General features: G+C 33.7%; 1 protein-coding gene across 1 annotated transcript; it reads left to right on the forward strand.

The window, feature by feature from the left end:
• Positions 1-3,428: 3,428 nt before the first annotated feature.
• Positions 3,429-4,916, forward strand: LOC136065340 (uncharacterized). Its single transcript, XM_065768407.1, has 5 exons — positions 3,429-3,601; positions 3,713-3,981; positions 4,088-4,225; positions 4,332-4,544; positions 4,696-4,916. The coding sequence occupies exons 1-5, from the start codon at positions 3,429-3,431 to the stop codon at positions 4,914-4,916; spliced, it is 1,014 nt and encodes a 337-aa protein (XP_065624479.1).
• The last annotated feature ends 15,752 nt before the right edge of the window (positions 4,917-20,668 follow it).

Here is a 20,668-nt window from a genome sequence, read left to right on the forward strand (position 1 = left end):
GGTGATGTTGAAGTTGAGGTTGTTAGTTTTTAGACCCCTTAAAACACAGTTGGATTAACCTAGTTAACAAGCCAAGTTATTACTTAGTCCAAATTCCAGATCTAGGTTAACACAATTATATAATCATATTAATGTAAAGTGCGGAATATAAAGAACACAAAGATATGATGACCCAGGAAAACCAAATCGGTAAAAAACCTGGGGAGGATTTAGCCTAGCTATCCTCAAGGTAAAAATGAATCTACTATGAAATAATCAAAGTTTTACAATAGCAACTTAGGCCACTAACATCCTATTGCTACCTCATGTAGAAAACTTACTGACATGACCACGTGCAAACTCCGAAACCACAGACTCCTTCTTTCTTGGATTCTCTAGCAAGTACAAGCACTTTTGCTTGTGTATCTTTAAGCTCTTATTATAGCAACTGAATGATCATCAAGCACTCAATGAAATCTCCTTCTTGATAATCCTAAGTATGCATGAAAGCAACCACCTCTCAGATCTCATAAGAGATTCACACACACAGCAAGTAGAGCAACCTCAAAAACGTGGCTAGGGTTTCCCTTTTATACCTAGGGCAAAACATAAAACCCTACATGTCATATGGGCTCAGGGCTAAGTTGGAAATTCTGCAGAAAAAACATTCTGCTCGACTTTCGATCTGTCAAGCTAATTCTCTATCAATCGAACCAGACCGAATTGCACAATGAATTCTACAGCAGCTCGATTCCAACTTTACATAAAACACATACTTTGAGCAAGTCTAAAACAAGACTAAAAACCTGTTTTGATCATGGTTTGCCAACAATACAAATTAGAGTTCTAATACATTAGTTCTTAAGTACTTAGAACCTAATAAACTCCCCCTTTGGCACTCTGTAACAAAACACAAACACAATGCTCAAAGTCATAAGTAAAAGCCCTTTACAAAAATAATGCTTATTACAAAATAATCCAACCTAACTACTATCCATTAGTTGCAAGTGTAGACAGTAGTACGACTGAATCAACCTGTATATTTCCTAAAATACTCAAAAAAACACATAAACGCATATGTGGAAAATACAGATAAAACAAAAATAAATTCTTGACTTCACAAAACACAAAACAAAGACATAAATCATGAATAACTCATAAATATAAATCAATGAGCAGTGAAACAAGAAATATAGATAACAAGGTATCTCCCCCTAACATAAATAGCCCAATAACAATACATCAAGAGCCAAAAAAAGGATACATACCAAGGTTGTCAAAATCACAATCTGGATCGTAAAATCACACAATTTTACGATCCCACCTCACCAAAAAGATTAAAATTATAGCAGGATCGCAAAAATGTTAGGATCGTATGTAGGATCATAGGATGGTATGGGATCCTACCGATCCTACCATTTTTTTTTTAAGTGAGATTCATTTGGGTCATTTGGGTAAGTCCGGTAAGATAATCCACGGTCCACCTAAAGGTCCTAAACCTACAAGCCCAATGGGTTATCAGAACCCAATAATGAATTGAAGTCCCAAATTTACCCCTATCTCAACATAAAATCTCAAAAAAAATATAGTATTAAGTTTAACGTTTTCAAAAACAAAACCTAAATATTTTAGAAACACTAAGCTCCAGCAGCTCTGTCCCGCGCCTCCACAGTCCTCTGTCAAAAACCCAGGCCCTCTCAGGCCTCTCAATGGTGAGCCATCTCTGCCTTTAAGTTTTCTTAAATTTAATGTTTTAAAAAACAAAACCTAAAATATTTAGAAACATTTAGCACCAGCGCCTCAGTCTCGCGCCTCCTCAATCCTCTGTCAAAAACCCAGCACCTCTCAGCCCTCTCAATGATGTTGCCGTGAGCCATCCTGCTACCTTTAAGCTTTCTAGTAATTTGTTTTGGTAGTTAGTAGTTTATCATTTATTTGTACTTTGATAGTTTGATTCCAGATTGTTGAGTTGTGTATATGATTTTGACAAAGCTTTTTATTTTTCTATTTTTTTAACTAAATTAAGTAAAATTTGAAAAATTATGAAACAGAATCTTCAGTATTTGATTCTTTGAGAAATATTAGTAAACACAATTAGTAGTTTAGAATTGCACATAACCTGTTTGATGAATTTTCTATGTGATTTTTTTAGCATGCTCTGTATCTTGGTGTCTTTTTTTGTAGCTCTAGTACAAATATACAATGTCTTTTTTGGCTAGAAAGAAAATTAAGCAAAAAAATGCACTAGGAAATAGGTCTGACTTGGGATGGGAACATGGTGTTGAAGTAGGTTCAAGGCAAGTTCAATGTAATTATTGCAAAGAAATTCATAGTGGGGTATATATAGGCTGAAGCATCATTTAGTTAGGACTAGGAAAAATGTTTCAGTTTGTCCTAGTGTGCTAGAAAAGGTGAGGGAAAAATTTGTGGCTCTTTTGTATGCCCAAGCTGAAGCATCTATAAAAAAGAAAATGTGGTATACTATAGAAGAAAAGGATGATGGCAGTAATGATGAATTAGTTGAAGTACAACAACTACATTCAACCAAAGGGAGGGGTAGACACATTGGCTCCATGTATAAGTTTGTTACAAAGAAAACGCAAGTAACAATGAATTGTGTGTTTAAAAAAGGAGAACGTGATCTAGTGATCCAACAAATTGCTAGATTCTTCTACACAAGTGCCATCCCTTTTAATTGTGTCAAAAATCTGGAGTTTCTGCAAATGATTGATATGATTTAAAGATTTGGAATTGGCCTCAAGCCTCCTTCCTATCATGAGATTAGGGAGACATGCTTGAAGAAAGAGGTAGATTTTACACAACAAATGCTTGAAGAATATAAGGTTGAATGGAAAAAAACAAGTTGTTCAATTATGTCTGATGGTTGGTCTGATAAGAAAAGGAGATCCATTTGTAATTTTTTGGTGAATAGTCCCAAAGGAACCATTTTCCTATACTCTATAGACACATCTGACATATCTAAAACAGCTGAAAAAGTTTGTCAAATGTTAGATGAAGTTGTGAATAGGGTTGGAGAGGAGAATGTTGTGCAATTGGTGACTAACAATGGTGCAAACTACAAACTAGCTGGAGAGATGTTGATGTAGAAGAGAAAGTGCTTGTTTTGGACTCCATGTGCTGCCCATTGCTTGGATTTGATGCTTGAGGATTTTGAAAAAAAGATTAAGGACGATAAGTACACAATTGCAAAGGGGAAGAAGATTACAACGTACATATATTCTAGAGCTATGCTTTTAAATTGGTGGAGGGATTTCACTTAAAGGAGGGAATTGATTAGACTTGCTACCACTAGATTTGCAACATCATATTTGACATTGTCATGCCTTAATGAGTTCAAAGGAGAATTGATGACAATGTTTTCTTCTGAACAATGGAGGTGTAGTAAATTTGCAAAAACAAAAGAAGGGAAAAGAATTCATGCCATAGTTATGGATAACAACGGCTTTTGGCAACTTGTTGTCAAATGCTTGAAGGCTACAATACCCCTTTTAAAGGTACTTCGCATGGTTGACTCTGATACACCTCCAGTGGGATTCATTTATCTAGAAATGCAAAAAGCAAAAGAAGAAATACAGAAAAATTTCAATAATGTTCAAAAGAGGTGACCATTTTATTTATATCTTCCTCAAATTTACATTTGTTTTTAATTCATTAGCTTATAAAATATATAGTCTTTTTTTTTTAATATAATATCCACTGTTTTAAATTGTAGTTACAAAGAGATATGGGATATTATTGATGATCGATGGAAAATGCAACTTCATAGGCCTTTGCATGCTGAGGGATACTATTTGAACCCTTCTATTCATTATTATCCTTCTTTTGATCCAAGTTCAGATATTAAATTAGGACTGTATACGTGTCTTCAACGAATGGTTCTAGAAGTTAGTGATAGGAAAAAGATAGATGTCCAACTTGAAAAATTCAAACAAGCAAAGGGACTCTTTGGTATTGAAGCTGCCAGAAATACTAAACAGCCAGGTAACAATTTTGTTTTTCATTTTTTTTTTTTTACATTCAAATTCATCTTTATTAGTTGTAGATTATATTCTTAAGACTAAGATATTATAATTCATATATGTATCAGCTGAGTGGTGGGAATCATATGGAGATGACTGTCTTGAATTGAAAAAATTTGCTATAAGAATATTGAGCTTAACATGGAGCTCATTTGGTTGTGAAAGAAATTGGAGTGCTTTTGAAATGGTAAGACCAAATGACTTTGGTATATTATGACAAGATGATTTTCCATTTTCTTTCTTAGTAAAAGTTTGTTTCTTCCCCCCTCCCCTCTGTTTGAGAATTCTCAATTAAAATTGTTAAAACTATAGGTACATTCAAAAAGGAGAAATTACTTACACCAGAAAAAATGAATGACTTGGTCCTCTTTATGTACAACTTGAAGATAAAAGAGAAAAGAGCTAAACCATTGAGTACAAAAGAAGAAATTGGTTTGGAGAATTTGTCTCCTGATGATGAGTGGTTAGTAGCAGATTTTGTAGATTCAAAAGATGATAGTGTAGATTTTGATGAAGACAATGAAGGTATTTATTTATAACTTTAAAGCCTTCCTTTATAGCTAATATTTATACAAGTTACCTATGTATAGTTTGAATGTGTGACCACTAGTCACTAATTTATATTTGTATACTTTACTTATCAAAAAAATTTGTATATTTTGGTTATCAATGTTAGGTGATGATGAGGTTTCAAGAGTTGCTGCCAAAGGAAAAAGTGTGCTAGTTCATGATGTTAGTAATGAATATCATGAGCATGATGATGGTTCTAATGATAATGATAGTGATGGGCCCCCACCTGGATTTGAGAGAGTTAGGGATTTCAATGATTACGCCATGGATGTTGATACTATGAAGGATATAGATGATGAAATGGGATATGACAATGACAGTGATTAGATTAGAAGAACCTTAGAATGGGAATTCTTTTTTAGATTTCATATTTATAATTAGCTAGTTTACCTTAGATTGAGAATTCTCTTTTGGATTACATATTCTAAATTTGTAGTTAGCTAGTTTTTATATGCTTACTCGCCTAACTTATTTTGGATTTGGAACTTAAAATTTGGAAAATATTTTCCATATGTGTAGATAATATTTTGGTACTTCATTGCTAATTAAACATGTACTAAACTTTTTAGATACATTATGTCAAAAGTTAAATATATTTTGTTTCGATAGAATGACATAAAAACAATGTAGTGCGTGCAAATTACATTTTATGATGCAATTTTTTTTTAATGGATGGATTCATATTTTAAGTGATTATATAACATACAAAGTCACTATCAATAGGTTTTTTGCTTAAAATCTGAAAATATGTAGGATCTTATTATCCACGATCCAATCCTACCTCCATGATCCTACGTAGGATCCTAATTTTGACAACCTTGATACATACACAGTGAAGCACCTAGATACAATCTAAATTGCACAAGCTCCAACAAACAAAAATTCTCTACAAGTGTCCAAATGTACTCTCCCTTTTTGTGACGGAATGCCAAAAGGCAATCAGAATCCATCATGTTCTCTCAACTGACCTAAAGGGATAGTGTGTTGTTGACCCACTCCCACCGACAAAACACTATATATATATATATATATATCCTTCAAACCTTGGAAGAGGTATGCATTTTGATACTCTATTAGAGCATTAGTATTGGTGGTGCTAAAAAGCTATATTGCTATATTTAGTTCCACAAAATACCAAAATGTGGCCACATTGGTGGAGCCAAGCCATATTTTTTGTCTCTACAGCTACAGTGCACAACTACTTTTGGCTTTGCACTGTAGCTCATATGTAAAAAATAAAAATAAATAAAATAAATTATTGTGTTCACACTGTCTTTTAATAAAATAAAATAAAATAAAAAATCTCTTTTTCTCTTCGTTTCTTCTCATTTCTTGTTGCCCTCTCTCTCTCTCTCTCTCTCGCTCTCTCTCTCTCTCTCTTCTTCTTCTTCTTCTTCTTCCTTCCTTCCTTCCTCCACCTTTGCTGATCTGCTGCTCCCTGACTTGCTACCCAGCTGCTAGCCATCTCATCAACCCATCTCGCCAACCCACAAACCCATCTCTTTTCTTTCTTTGCTTAGATTGGAATTTGGGTGATTTGGTTTTTTTGTGTGCGTTTGGTTTATTTTTGGTTGATCTTTACTCAAATAGGAATTTGGTTGCTGTGGTTTTGGTGGTTGTGGCTGTGTTGGGTGGTGGTTTTTTTTTTTTTTTTTTTTTTTTTCTTTTTTTCTTTTTTCTTTTTTTTTTTTTCTTGTTGTGGCCTGTGGTTGAGGTTGTTGCTAGTGGAGTGGTGGTGGAGGTGGTTGTGGCTGTTTGAAAAGTTTTTGTAGTGGATATTTATTTTATTTTATTTTAATGAATTCTTTATATTATTTTAATCAAATAACTAAAAATATAGATCCATTGATGTTGAGTGTATTGTAAAGTGAAGAGGTAAAATTGATAAAGTAGCTTTTTGTGGAGCCATATTGCTAAATTTAGGACTCCATCAATGTGGATGCTCTACTCTATAATTTTCTCTTGAGGTTTCTATTTAGAATTCATTTGCTTCAACATGCCTTCAGCCAACTCCAGTTACTCCACTAGTTGGTCACTTGGTCTTTGGCCCAACGAGTAGTAGATTGTTTTCCTCTTGGAAGTCCTTAATTAGCATGTGACCACAAAATATCCAAAATCTCTTTACGGCTGGAATCTTTATTGTAGTAAAGAGTTTTATATGAAAATAGCCCTTTAAATGTTCAAAGCATTTGACAACTACAACGATAACGTGCCTTTAAGTTGTTACATTGATAAAATGCCTTTTAGATGTGTGAAAATGACAAAAGATGATATAATCAAAGTATTTTCATACCCTACGCTTAAACATATAAGCTTGACATTTATGTTAATTCATTAAAGAGTTTTGATTAAGAGAGTCCTGTTTTGTTTTTGTTTTTGTTTTTTGTTGGTTTTAAGAGAGTCATGGTATTTAGTATAACTAGTCGCTAACCCGTGGTATACACAGAAACCTACCTATTTGTGGGGTAAACTAAAATAATTTTATAAAATCTTAAATTGATTAAGAAACTACACCATTGCATGATTTGCTCCTGTATGACTTCAATTTGTGTTACAATTTGATGAAGAAGCCATTGCTTGAATGTGTAATGACTTACAAAAAAATTGTCAGACAGTTTCAAATACTGCAAAAAAATAACTCAAAATTTTAAATATTAAAACTTCTGAAAGACCAAAAAATATTAAAGAATTAGATGATTCACTGCTTAGAAATTATTGAAACAAAACAAAATATATATGACTAAACAATAGAAAAATATAAAGGAAAGATGGGTTACTTTCAAAAGAATAATTTCAATTATTGCAAACTTTTTTTTCTTGTAAAAAATGGATAAAGAGAGTTTGGTGGTTCATGTACGAAAATTACTTTTTAAAAAATACATGAAAAACCATTAAAAAAAATTAACAAAGTAGATGAGAAGAAAATAACATAAGAAGAGCTCATACCTCTACTTTCTCGGTTTTAAAAAAATATATTGGGGTTTGCATTACTTTTATAGTACTCATGATTAACCACGCAAAATTTTGAGATAAATTATCAACGTTTGAGTTTGAGTTTAAGTTAGATTTGTTAGAGAGAGTTTCACTCCTTGTTAAGCTTGGATTAAACAAAAAAAAATTTTGTTCAAAAAAAATTATGAGTTTGAGTTTAAGTTGGATTTATTAGAGAGATAGAGTTTCACTCTTTGTTAAGTTTGGACTAAACAAAATTAATTTTATTTAAATAAAATGATAATTTTATTTAAATATCGTGCTGACGTGGAAAATTGTGAGAGTTTTGGATGATTTGGTTATATATATATATATATATGATTTTATAAAAGAATATAAGGACATTCATTAGGAAATATTCTTTTTTATGGAAAAATAGAAAGGTAATTGATTTTTTTTTTTATTATAGTTTTCCATATTTTTCATAAAAGTGATATTAAAAAAATAGAAAGGTAATTGATTTTTTTTTTTATTATAGTTTTCCATATTTTTCATAAAAGTGATATTAAAAATTTTCTAAAATAGTTCATTAAAAAGTACTTTAAGAACATCGGTTTACCCAACCCATATATAGGGTGAGTTTGGGATAAACTTTTAGCTTTAACTTTTAACTTTTATGTACAACTTTTTCAAACCTCACTTTTTTCTTTTTTCTTTTCACTTTTTCTCATTTCTTTAAAGGAAAAAATATATATTTTAGTACACTTTCAACACAAATCTAGATAAGTTTTTTCCTAAACGAACATATAATCAAAATATTGAAGGGCAAAATGAATAAATACCCTTAATTTTAAAATTATGCAGCAAAATACTCCTATTCCCAAAGTATTTGGCAAAATGCCCCTATTTTTTTAACTTGATTTTAACAAATTGAGTTACAGGTAGAATTCAACATCAGCAATGTCGAATTCTTGTGTGCCCTAATAATTTTGCATACATTAATACTACGTCCCACAAGTCTTAGTATTAATTAAGAATTTAAGAGAATTCACATCAGTTCGTGTAAAAATTTCTATCTACTTTAGCATAAAACCTATTGTTTCTATTTTATATACTTACTTTTCCAAACATCTCACATCAGATTATCTATTTTATACTACATTTCATTAAACTATAATTTTTTCTTGATTTTTTTAATTGTTTCTCTTTCTTCATACATAACAATTATCATTCATTCTCTTCTTTCATTCTCGAGATATGTAAATAAAAGAATAAACAGCTAAATGCAAAATGAATAGTGTTAGTTTAAATTTACATAGTTATTGTAACAAACTTGTAAATTTACACAATTATACAAAAACTAATGTTGATCAATTTTAAGTAAAACTTTGTAAATTTTATACATTTTTCTGTTATATATAAACGGACGTGAATACTATAAAACTTCGAAACTCTTTTTTCGCTTTGCTTGCTGTCATGATTATTATTATTATTATTAATATTTTTTGATAGGTGCGGTCTTGAATCTTGATGCTGCTGCAGCAGAAGCACGTTACCTATTATTTCCTCTATACATATATATATATATATAATGGTCAGTAGTATCGCAAACTCTGCGGAATTATTGAACTGCGTAATTCTTTTTTCTTTTTCTTTTTTGGTTGTTGCATATAATAATCTATTCAACATTAATATATGAATCGTGGTCATGCCGTCATGGTCAATGGTCATGGCTCAAGAGTCAAGATGTCACCTAACTATTTGAACTTTGTACACGGTACCGTAGAGGCAGCAAATCTCATTTTTCAAGTTTCAACACGACAAGTAATCCACTGTATCCAAATTCCTTTTATATATGATTACTAATCCGTTTTAAGCATACATTTTGACTATCTCTTCTTCTTTTCTTTTTTCTTTATAATTTTTTTATTTATTTATTTATTTATTTTTTTTTTTATGAAAACCCATACACTTTGACTTGGTAAGTCAAGTTGTTTCGTATAAAATTAGTTGCAAGTGAGTTTTGTTTCATGTGCTTTGAGCCTGTGACGTTTGTAAAGGAAAATGAACATTCATCCTTGTTGCTTTAAAAAAAAAACATTCATCCTTGTTCTCTTAAATGGGTTTCCATCTATGGGTTCAACTTTTGCAAGATTTTTTTTTCAGATATAATTTTTTTAGTAATAAATACAACCAATTTTAAATCTTTCATAATAATTGCTCTTAATCATTATATCAAAATATTCATTAAATTTTCTAAAATTTTTTTGATTATAGTCCTTTATTCAATAATAAATAACTTTATCAATTAACTAATTGAAATTTTGAAACTTGAAAAATATGATTGTATATTTTGGGTATATATCATTAATTACAATTTAAAGTGAATGAACAAACAAATTAGATGTAATTTTAAGTAGGAAAGTTTAAAGTGAATGAACAAACAAAATAATTTTCCAAGTAAGAATATTCATTACGCACGTTTTAGTAATGTGGTATTATAAAAGGACTAAAAAGTCTATGATCAAGAAAATAAACCCCCAAAATTCTGAAATTTTGAAAATTATATAAAAGTAATGCTAATTGAACCTATATTTTTGCTTACATCGATCAAATGTTCTTTTCTTTCATCGCAGCCTCAAGCCCTTCAACACCTCTTTCTCTAAAGTAAAGGTTTACGCCATTAAAGAAAAAAAAAATCCATTAAATAAGGCAATAACCATGGATTCTTTTCTTTTCTATTTGTTTTCAACACTGAAAAAAGCGAGATTATTTGATAGCGGCTGATATTGAAGGGTGTATTTGGATTAGTTTATCTTTATTGGTTTAAAATATATGTTGTGTTTGATATAATTTAATTTGTCAAATCGATGTGATTGTCGGTGGATCAATGACCTTTGTTAGGCATTGGTGTCCTTGTTTATGATCTTAATTTGGTTATTTGACTTCCTTTCTTAAAGGAATGTGGTTTGGTGATGCGTCAATTAAGAGACTTTTTCATGATCAATGTGGTTATTGGAGATAATGCTAGCAACAGTAATTAAGTAAAAATAAATGACTATGTTCTAAATGAGATTCTAATTTCTAAGTTATCAAGTACCAGGAGTCTAAGTAGATCAAAGTTATGCTAAAACACTGTGCTGACAAAGTAAATTGATGCCAAACTGAATGGATCATAGCAAAATATGAAAGAAGATCGATTGATGATAAGGAAATAAGGATATACCATGCCAACAACTAAGATCTTAGATTAAATTCAACGAAACTACAATATAATCAAGAGTAACAATGTATTCGATACAAAAAGAAAAGAGAATAACAATGGAAAAATAAAAAGAAAAAGAAAAAGTAAATTACTTACATGCATGATCGCCTTTATGAATCTTACTAACTAAAGGTTAGTTTTGGAGTTCATAAGTGAATAGAATGGAATGGAATTGGAATGAGTTTAAGAAAGTGAAATAAATGAAAAATAAAGAAATGAAATAGAATTAAGTAACCCTGTTTAAATGTTTTAAAATAAAGAAATGGAAAATAAAAATAAAAATGAAAGGAATGTAAGTAATCTTGTTTTTAAGTAATATAGGGTTAATGAATGGAATCATTTTATGACAATTACTATTATACTTCTATTTTATAATAAATGGTTGAATATATAGGGGTATTTTGAGAGTTTTAGTAAAAAATTCATTAAATTAATTTCATTCTCTCTCATTCCTCCTAATTTTAGGGAGGAATAAAAATATGAGGTTTTAAGAGAATAAAGAGAGAACGAGTGTTCTCTCCTACTCATTCTATTCCCTTCCACTTAAACTCTCAAATAAGGGAATAGACTTTTCATTCCCTCCATTAAAACTCTCAAACAAGAAAAGAGAAGAATATTTAAAAATTATTTTTTTATTCCTTTTAATTCTATTTCCTCCCCCAAACGAGGGTTGAAAGAAAATGACAAGTAAATACAATAACAAGAGAATGATTCTTTGTATAGGTAGTTTGGGAGTGGAGAGTTGTCTTCTTTAAAAATAAGTTATTGATGATTACTTTTTCCACGTGGCTTTCTCTTATTAAGCTTTGATGCCATATGTCATGCCCACAGGCATAGCTTGTAACTTTCTGTAACTACTGAGTAGTTACAAAAGTCACAGCCACTATTTTAGTTTTTTTTTGGGGGGGGGGGGGGAATAAAAGGCAATAATAATAAAAATATACTAAAATATAAAATCAATATTAAATAAATAATTTATAAATAATGGTAATTGTTATAAAAAATATATATTTAAAATTTTTCAGCCATAAAGCCCAAACAATAAATTTTTAGAGCATGGGTGCAAGAACTAGTGCTGATTATTTGGCAAGGTTATTACTCCTTGAGAAATATGGCTTCCTTTTTAGACCCTCTCCGGTCTTCTGTTAGGGGGTTATTCTTTTCCCCTTTCTATTTCAAAGCCAAAAGTTATATTATTTTTNGACAATTTCGTCATTTTCAGTCTTTTCTTGTCAAATACTTTTGGCACAAAGCCGCACCGCTTCCTTTCAAGCTTTCAAATTTCCCCCTAACGTCATTATTGTTTCTCTCACCTCGGACTTTTTTGAAAATTTCCAAGCTTTTTGTGTAAAAGTTAGTTCTCATTGCACTTGGGCCGACGCGATGATAAAAGTGGCAAAAATCGAATATTACTGTGTGTTCACATTGTGTTGCACTAGTACAAGAGCACTCAATAGATGTGCTAAATGTATAAAATGCCAAATATTTGACACATTTGACACATCAAATATCAAAAATATCTCACAACAGATATTCTATATATGCCAAATTTTACCATTTGTGTTCGTACCATTTCAAATTGCAATGATACGGACACAAATGCCAAACACAAAAAAATAATATTTTATTCGACCTTTCTCTCTCCTCTCAATTTTTATTTGATTTTTCTCTCTCTTCTCATAATCTATATCTCTCCCAAGTTCCCAACCCCTGTTCTTCCTCTTCTCACAATCGGACGCGAGCAAGAAGCCTATCTACAGTGCAGAAGAAGGCGGCGGCGGTGGCCAAGAGAGGAGGAAAGGTAGCCATGACTTTGTTGAAATCGGCGGCGCCATCGGATTCGCAAAACGAGTGGAGAAGTTGGCGAATGGGGTTGAGTCGCTTCTAATTTATGATCTCTCTCTTTAGCTTGATTTGTTAGGTTGTGGGTTCACAGTTGTATGACGATGATGACTAATTAGCTTGATTTATTGGGTTTGCGATGGTGGTGAACGGCTAAGATTGCCTCTCTCTTGGGTTCATCGATGGTGGTAGATGGGTTTGCCATGGTGTGAGCTTGAAAGTGGGTTTAGCCGATGATAGGTTTGGGTTTGGCAGGTGATCTCACCTCGAGGTCGCTGTCGATCTCACCCTCTTCCTCTCCTCTCTGTCTACCTTTCACTCTGCCTCTCTCTGGTTGTGGGTTTTTTTTTTTTGCTGCAATTTGGGTTGATCTGATAGTGGTGAGTAATTGTGGTGGTTGGTTTGCAGTAGAGGTGTTGTTGCGGCAGTGGATATTAGTGGCTGGTGGTTGTGCCGTTGATGTTGTTGTTGTTGTTGATGATAATGGGGGAGTGAATAATATATTATTTTAATGTGTAGTAAATATTATTTTAATGTATAGAATTGAATGATAAAACATCTGATAAATGAGATGTTGTAAAATGATGTGGTAAAATAATAAAATAGGCTTTTGGTGTAGCAAAATGGCATAATTTTTGCAACAACTACTACGGATGCTCTTAGCTTTCATTCATGTTTGTTTGGTTGGGAGGAAAAAGTAAAAAAAAAAAAACGACAGAAAACTTTTTTATTTGATTAAAATAATTATTATTTTAAAAAATACTGTTTGTATAAATTTGTCATCATACCCATAAAATTAAAATGAATAAGAAATAAAAATACTAAACATTTAACGTTGAAAAAAAAAAAAAAAAAAAAAGACAAAACAAATAATGTGGAAGAGGGAAAGGGGCAGATGGGTAATTTCTCATCTAAGCCCATTTTTTCTCCAATTTAGAGAGAAACAAACCCCCCCCCCCCCAAAATGTGGGCATGAGGACAAAACAAAATCACCCCCAATCAAATACTTCAATTATTCATTTTCTCTTCTATTTTCCCTCTTTAATTTTCATCTCTCCCAAAATCACTCCAACCAAACGAACTCTAAGAGATAAAACCTTAAATTTGAATTAACTGAAGAGTAAAAATGTCATTTTTCATTTGGACTATTTGATAAACATGAACACTACTCTAAAATAAAATTTAATTCAGCACAATCAAAATGGCATAAATAACATAATAATCCAACCAGTGGCGGAGCCTAGATTTGGGTTAGGAAGCGAGATTAAAAGACAAGATTATAAGTAAAATTAATCTAAGAAATATTAATCGACACAAATAACAAAATACATAAACAACTATATGCAAATATAATTGTCATATACAATCTAATATAAACTACAAACTTTATTTAATTTTTTTCTTACCTAGTTTAATTACTTAATTGCAAAATCTACTTCAATATGAGTTTCTTTAGAATTTGATCCAAACTCATTATTATGATCAGGTTTCTTTAGAATCTCAATTAACTACATATTTCATAGCATTATCTTAAAGAGGGATGCTACGTCTACAACATTTTTACAATAAATCAAAGGTGAAAAGTTGTTATTAGTTCTAATTTAAATTCAAAACTTAAATTACTTTTTTACCCATACATAATAACCAATAACAATCTGCCACTTAGAATTTTCATAGCATTTCTCTTAAAATAAAAATAAAAATTATTAATTCATAGTGAATAACAATCAAATCAAGGGATTAATCTAATTACACAATTTAAGCATGTAATTTAACTCTTTAAAATAAATTGGAAAAATAAATCAATGTATAAATATTAAAAATATAATAACATATGTGTGAAGTTTTGTGTGTACCTTAATCCTGAATGCTTTTAAAATGTTATGTAAACCTTTTATCTTCCTCATTTGAGTAGTTAAAAGTTTTGGGTTTATTGCACAAATTCTTGCTTTTGAGAGAGAGAGAGAGAATTGTAAATAGGAGGTAGACTGGCTAGGCGCTACAGCAAGCACACAAAAGTAGTGTCCTACTAGGCAAAGTACTATTTAGAAATAGGTACAGCTCAAATGGTTTTTATTATTATTATTAAGTAGGACCCAGTATTTAATAATAGTGTTGCCGTGTGTATGTAAAATTTGATTTCTCGTTGACAAGCCACGTCAAGAACTGACGATAATATGCAATCTAGCACGTTACAAAATAAACCATGTGCTTATAAGAAATTAATTTTGATTGGTCCTTAATTGCATTAATTCCAGGTCAAAATCTCATTGCTCTATGTTTTATGACAATGATGAAATCTTTAATTTTAAATTTCCCTTCTTGAAAATGATAGAAAATATAAGAGATTAAGATATATGATTCTTTCTTTTTTTTTTTTGATAAGAGATATATGATTCTTAAGAAAATGTTTTGATCATTTAGTTGCTTCAAATTCGTAATTATCCTTAAAAAAATATCATAAAAACTGAGTAAAACCACCAAACACATGGAACTGGAGCCAAGATGGTGGCAGCCCACCTGTACTTGTACCAAAATTGAGGAAGGTGTTAAAAGATAGAATGACACTCATCGTAAAGATGACCCATACTGACTCTCTACTCCACTGTATGTGATGATGAGGTACAAGAACAAGGTTGAGAAGACACATTATAGTTTTTTTTTTGGTAATAGGGGACACAATATAGTTTTAGGCAAGGTGAATATTCTATTAACAAACGCTCTAAAAAATCCGTTAACGTGACCAAATTTTAAAACATCAAAATAAGGAGAATAGTTGGTTAACTATAGGGGTGGTAAATGGGTTGGTTTGGGGTGACATAATTAGGTTGAGTATATAAAATTCATTTACCCATTAAAACTAATTTAACTAATTGCTTCTAACCCAAATCCAACTCAACTCAATTATTATGGACAAACCCCAACCCACCCAATTAACCAATTATCAAAATTACCAAAATGCCATTAAAGTGAAAATGACTAAAATACTCTAAAATCTTCAAAAATGACCAAAATACCCCCAAATCTAAAAATTACTAAAATCCACCAAAACTCAAAAAATGACCAAAATGCTCCTGAAACCAAGAAAATTACCAAAATACCCCTAAAACTTTAAACAAACCCTCTTATACATAATAACCAGCTAGACTTAACCCAAGCAAGAGAAAAGGTTCTTGCACTTTTTGTTTCAATTATGTGCTTCATTAAGTAATAAAACTTCATTTAATGAAATGAAAATAATAACTTGTATATGCACAGGGACGGACCTAGGTGGGGGGCAAAGGGGGCCCGGGCCCCCTTGGGTCCAAAAAAAAAAAAAATTTTAGTATGTTAAATTTTCAAAAAAAAAAAAGCTTGGGCCCCTTGGTTTTTAGTTCAGGCCCCCAGCCAGCCAGTCTATGAGTTTTCAAAAGCCCATGAAAACCCTAAAAAAAAATTGTATAAATCTATTTATAATAATAATAATAACAATAATAATAATAATAATATAACATATAATAATGTGGTTTATATTAGAATATTAGATTATCTATTTATATCTTATAATAGTAGGAGGACAAATAATTGTTTAATTGTTTGATTTGATCTAATTGCACTTAAATAGTAATTTGCACTTCATTGTTCACACTTTTTTTAAACAAAATTATTGTATAAATCTTCAAAATTTCATACCTATTAATCAATTTTTTATCCTAAATGTTGAAACATTAGATGTAACTCCTTAGAAAAGCTCTAAAATGTAAAAAGGTAAGTTCAAACCTATTAACCTAAGTACAAATAATTTAGTACAATGAAAAAAATGTAGGCACAAGTTTACTTAAAGTTAGTTTGTGAAATAAAATAATTTAATTTTGGCCACAATTTGGGCTAAATTAACTTGAGTTTTTTGCATTTTGAGCCAACGTAGGCTTAACCTATTAACACAATGTAGGCATAACTAATTTGCTTCTCCTAAGAAAATTTCCTAGTTCCGCCAGTGACTATATGGATGTGTGTTTGAATTTTTTTTTCGCTTATCTCTGCCCCCAGTTTGAAATCCTGTGTCCATCCCTATATATGCATATGTAATGCTACCAATCAAAAGCATATTTATTACTTTACATTTGATTATTCATCATTGAGATGGCATTTATTATTATTTGTTGTAGGGACTCAATTTGGATTTGACCCTGAGTATGAATGGGTTTTCAGCCCAACAAGCCCAAACAATAAATTTTTAGAGCATGGGTACAAGAACTAGTTCTGTTTGACAGGAAATGTTACACTCATCAAGTAACAAGGGATATTTTAGGTTCATTCCTTGAGAAAAACTCTCCTCGGCTTTCTTTCAGTCCCTCTCTCTTTTCTTCTTTCTTTCTTTTTTATCCCGGTCCCCCCCTTATTTCATTCGTTTCTATGTTATATACTCCGTTCTCCCCTCCGTTTCCATTGTACACGTGTAGTTCTTATCGTGAGAGCTCCTTTCTGTCCCATCCAACACCTACCGGAACGTTCTGCTCAGTGGCCATAAAGCTGCTTAGTCACTGTTTAGGTATCACCTCCACATTAATGTGACCAGAGGGTTAGCTGGAAAGCATTTAATGTGGAGGTGACGGCCTTGGAAGATATTTGATACCTTCCTCGACTCCTCCTTAGGTTTGTACCCAATTTCCAGTTCAGATACAACTTTGCGGAGTCTCAATAAAATGAAAGTTATATTCACCTCGGACTTTTGGTGTCCTCGGACTTGTGTTATGCCGCTGTACACTATATCCACTCCTTTCTCCTACATTATCTATTTAATAATAATAAAAAAAATTTAGGCTATCCTCGGATAACAAAGCGTCCTCGGACTGGGCCGTTGGATCCTGAGCCCACTTCTGAGGATTACTATATCTTTTTAACTAACAGGCCCCACTATAGCCCCTCAAAATCTCGCTTTTTGCCACCTCGGGAAAAAGGGAGATTTTGATATCCAGCCCTCATTTATTTCGTAGGTTTCCCCCGCTTTCTGAATGTCTTTTTGTTTGCCCAAGGCACGCTCCTGACGTTTCGGCATCATGAGCACGCCATTATTAAATGATAACTGCTCTGTTGTCCCACACGTTCAACGACCTGATGCAAATCTAACGGTGGGGGATCCTTTGCATTTATGGGCGGGGTTATTCCCGCTCCCACTTTCTGTGCCCTTATAAAGTGCCTTTCAAATCAAATCTTTTTTCAGTTACAAATTACTCCCTCTCAGCACATATTCATTGAATCTGTCTCTCTCTCATTACTCCACGCTCTCATAAATACTAAGAGCCAGTCCGAGGAGCTTATTTTCCAAACCTGTAAGTTTCCTTAACCCTCCCTAGTTTTCTATCTTCTGTATCAGTTTTTCTCTATTACTGTTAGAAAATGGGTAGATTTAAGTATCTAGTTGATTCCGAGGAGCAAATAGAATCATTTAGGGCTAAGTATAGGATTCCCTCAACAGTGGGTATGAGATACGCTTCCCCCCAAACTTGGTTGCACGATAGAAAAACGGGGGAGGTAGTCATCCCTATGATAGCTTTTATCGAGAAAGGGATGACTATCCCAATGGGTAATCTGACTAGAAATTACCTCAGGTTTTTTAGATTATCTCCCACGCAGTGCGCCTCGAATATGTTTAGGGTGCTTGGGAGCATAGAGGCTTTAAACGCCTTGTACAATTTAGGTTTGACCCATCACGATGTGAACTGGGTATATAACCTTAATCATTTGAAGGATCAGGGATATTACCTTAAGTCTAGGTACCCTGCAGTAAGATTGATTCAGTGCCTCCCTACCTCGAACAAGGGTTTTAAAGACGATTTCCTTATTTTCTCTGGGGAGTGGCATGATGGTTTGCCTTGCCCGACTGAAGAGGGACAACCAGGTGGGGTTCCTAGGATGTACGCCCCTAATAAGTCAGATTAATTAATTTTTTTTTTTTTAATTTCTAACAAAAATTTCCTTTTATGTTTTAACTATTTTGCAGACAAGCGCGCCACTAGACGCAATTTCAGGCTGATCAATAGGGAGAGCCTAGATAGAATTCTGCGGTCCGAGGTGTATGTGAATCCCTCCGACGGCCAATTAAGAGCAGCACACTTAATACTCAAGTACGACCCTGCTTCAAAAGCATTTCAGGCTCCCAAGTGCGTGATAAAGGCAAAAGATCATCGGCTTCACCGTATCAGTGTAGCCTTTAAGGGATTCATTGTTCCTGAGGGCACCCCAATTCCTGAAGGTGTGCCCTTTACTGAACCATCGCCTAAGGCCATTCCGTCTATAGGAGCTTCATCATCACGCTCCGTTCCCCAGAAAGTGAGAGAGGGAGAAGAAGAAAAAGAAAAAGAGGCCGAAGAAGAAGAAGAAGAAGAAGAAGAAGAAGAAGAAGACACCTCGGGAGGACTTGTAGAGTTGCCTGATTCTGCCGGCGAATTTGAAGATTTTGATCAACCCCAATCTCTTGAGGTGACTTCTAAGAAAATGGTTATCCAAAGAAGAAGTCAGAGGAGTTTGAAAGACGTAATTGAGGGCCAGCCTGGCAAGGTGGTGGAAAAGCAAGTTCAGGTCATCCCTCTACCTCTCCCTCCTCCGCCTCGTCAGTCACCCCAACCAACTGTGACTGAGCCCAGTGATCCGAAGAGAAGGAGAGAGCCGAAGGGCAAAGAAGTGACGGACGCAGGGAGGACTCACACTGTTAGTGAGGGTGAGGACCAAAGAGCTGCTAAGCAGCAGAAAACAAGTCATGGGTCACAACGAGGGGTGGATAAAACAACCACTCAGTCCTCGGATCCTGAGGCTTGGCTCCCAGCCCCTATGCTCGATAAGAGGCCTCTGAGGGAGGATGCTTCAATTAGGGACTTTAGTGACAGACTTGGGTGCCGAGTCGCCTCAGCATTAGAGGAAATACTTCTTCTTCCCAGGGACATGGCTGAGTTGAGAGCGATCAAGAGGGACGATGTCTTTCAAAATACCAAAAGATATTTAGGCATGGTATGACGCTTTTACCATTACATTTTTATTTTTATTATTATTTTATTTTATTTATTTATTTATTTTATTTTTTTTGCGTATTTCTAACTCTTTTTTCTCTAGGCCGTTCAAGCCATCTTTAGGCTGGAGGAGATAGCCGAATCCTACTACAATCAAATAGACGAGGAGAGGAAGAAAAAGATAACAGATGTACGCACATTGAATGCTTCCGAGCAAAACATTGTGCAGCTGAAGAAGAAGTTAGCAGCCGAGGAAAATGCTCGGAAGAGTGCTGATTCAGCTCTGGAGGGGTTCCAAAGACAGGCCGAGGACCAAGGGCGGCTTCTGCGTGACGCAACGCCCAGTTAGCAGCCTCTAAGGAACAAGTGCTGGCCCTGCAGAAACAATTGGAAGAAGTCCAGAAGCTCAGAGATCAGGCTGAAAAAGCCAAAGCCGAGGCTGAAAAAGAAAAAGACGTCGCTGAGCAGCAGGGTTACAATGTGGGCGTTGCCGAGACAGAGAAAAATTTCCGAGCTGAGGTGCCTGTCGTGTGCCGGGAGTATTGTGCCTTGACCTGGCAAGAGGCTCTCGACCGAGTTGGAGTTGAATCCTCCTCAGAGTTAAGGAAACCTGAAAATATCTACTTCCCCCCAGCTATTCGGGCCTCCACTCCCTCTACTTCACAAGGGGAGGTAGCTTTTATTGTTGCTGAGCTACCCAAGGAAGTTCAGACTCAGGCTCCTCCCATACTCAATCAGCAGGAGTAGTCATCAGTGCCTGAAAAAGCAAAGGATCTATCCTCGGCCAAAGAAGTAGCAAGGCCCAAAGACGGAGCGGCCTCTCATACTTTTGAACAGGCCTTAGCCTCAACTACCCTGCCTGCTAGAGACGCTCCCATGGCGCAGGAAAAGGACGTTCCTCCTGAGGTAGCTGGCAAAGCCCCTCCCAAGCTCCAAATAAAGTTAACCAAATAAATGCTTGTAGTCAAATTCCTTTTAGTGTCCTTTTCATCTCATTTTTCCTTCTTTCCCCACTCTCTTTTTTTTAAATCCTTTTAAGGATGTTCCTGGTTGCA

This window comes from Quercus suber, unplaced genomic scaffold, assembly GCF_002906115.3.
Source record: "Quercus suber isolate HL8 unplaced genomic scaffold, Cork oak 2.0 scaffold_930, whole genome shotgun sequence".
In the NCBI taxonomy this organism is placed as follows: Eukaryota; Viridiplantae; Streptophyta; class Magnoliopsida; order Fagales; family Fagaceae; genus Quercus; species Quercus suber.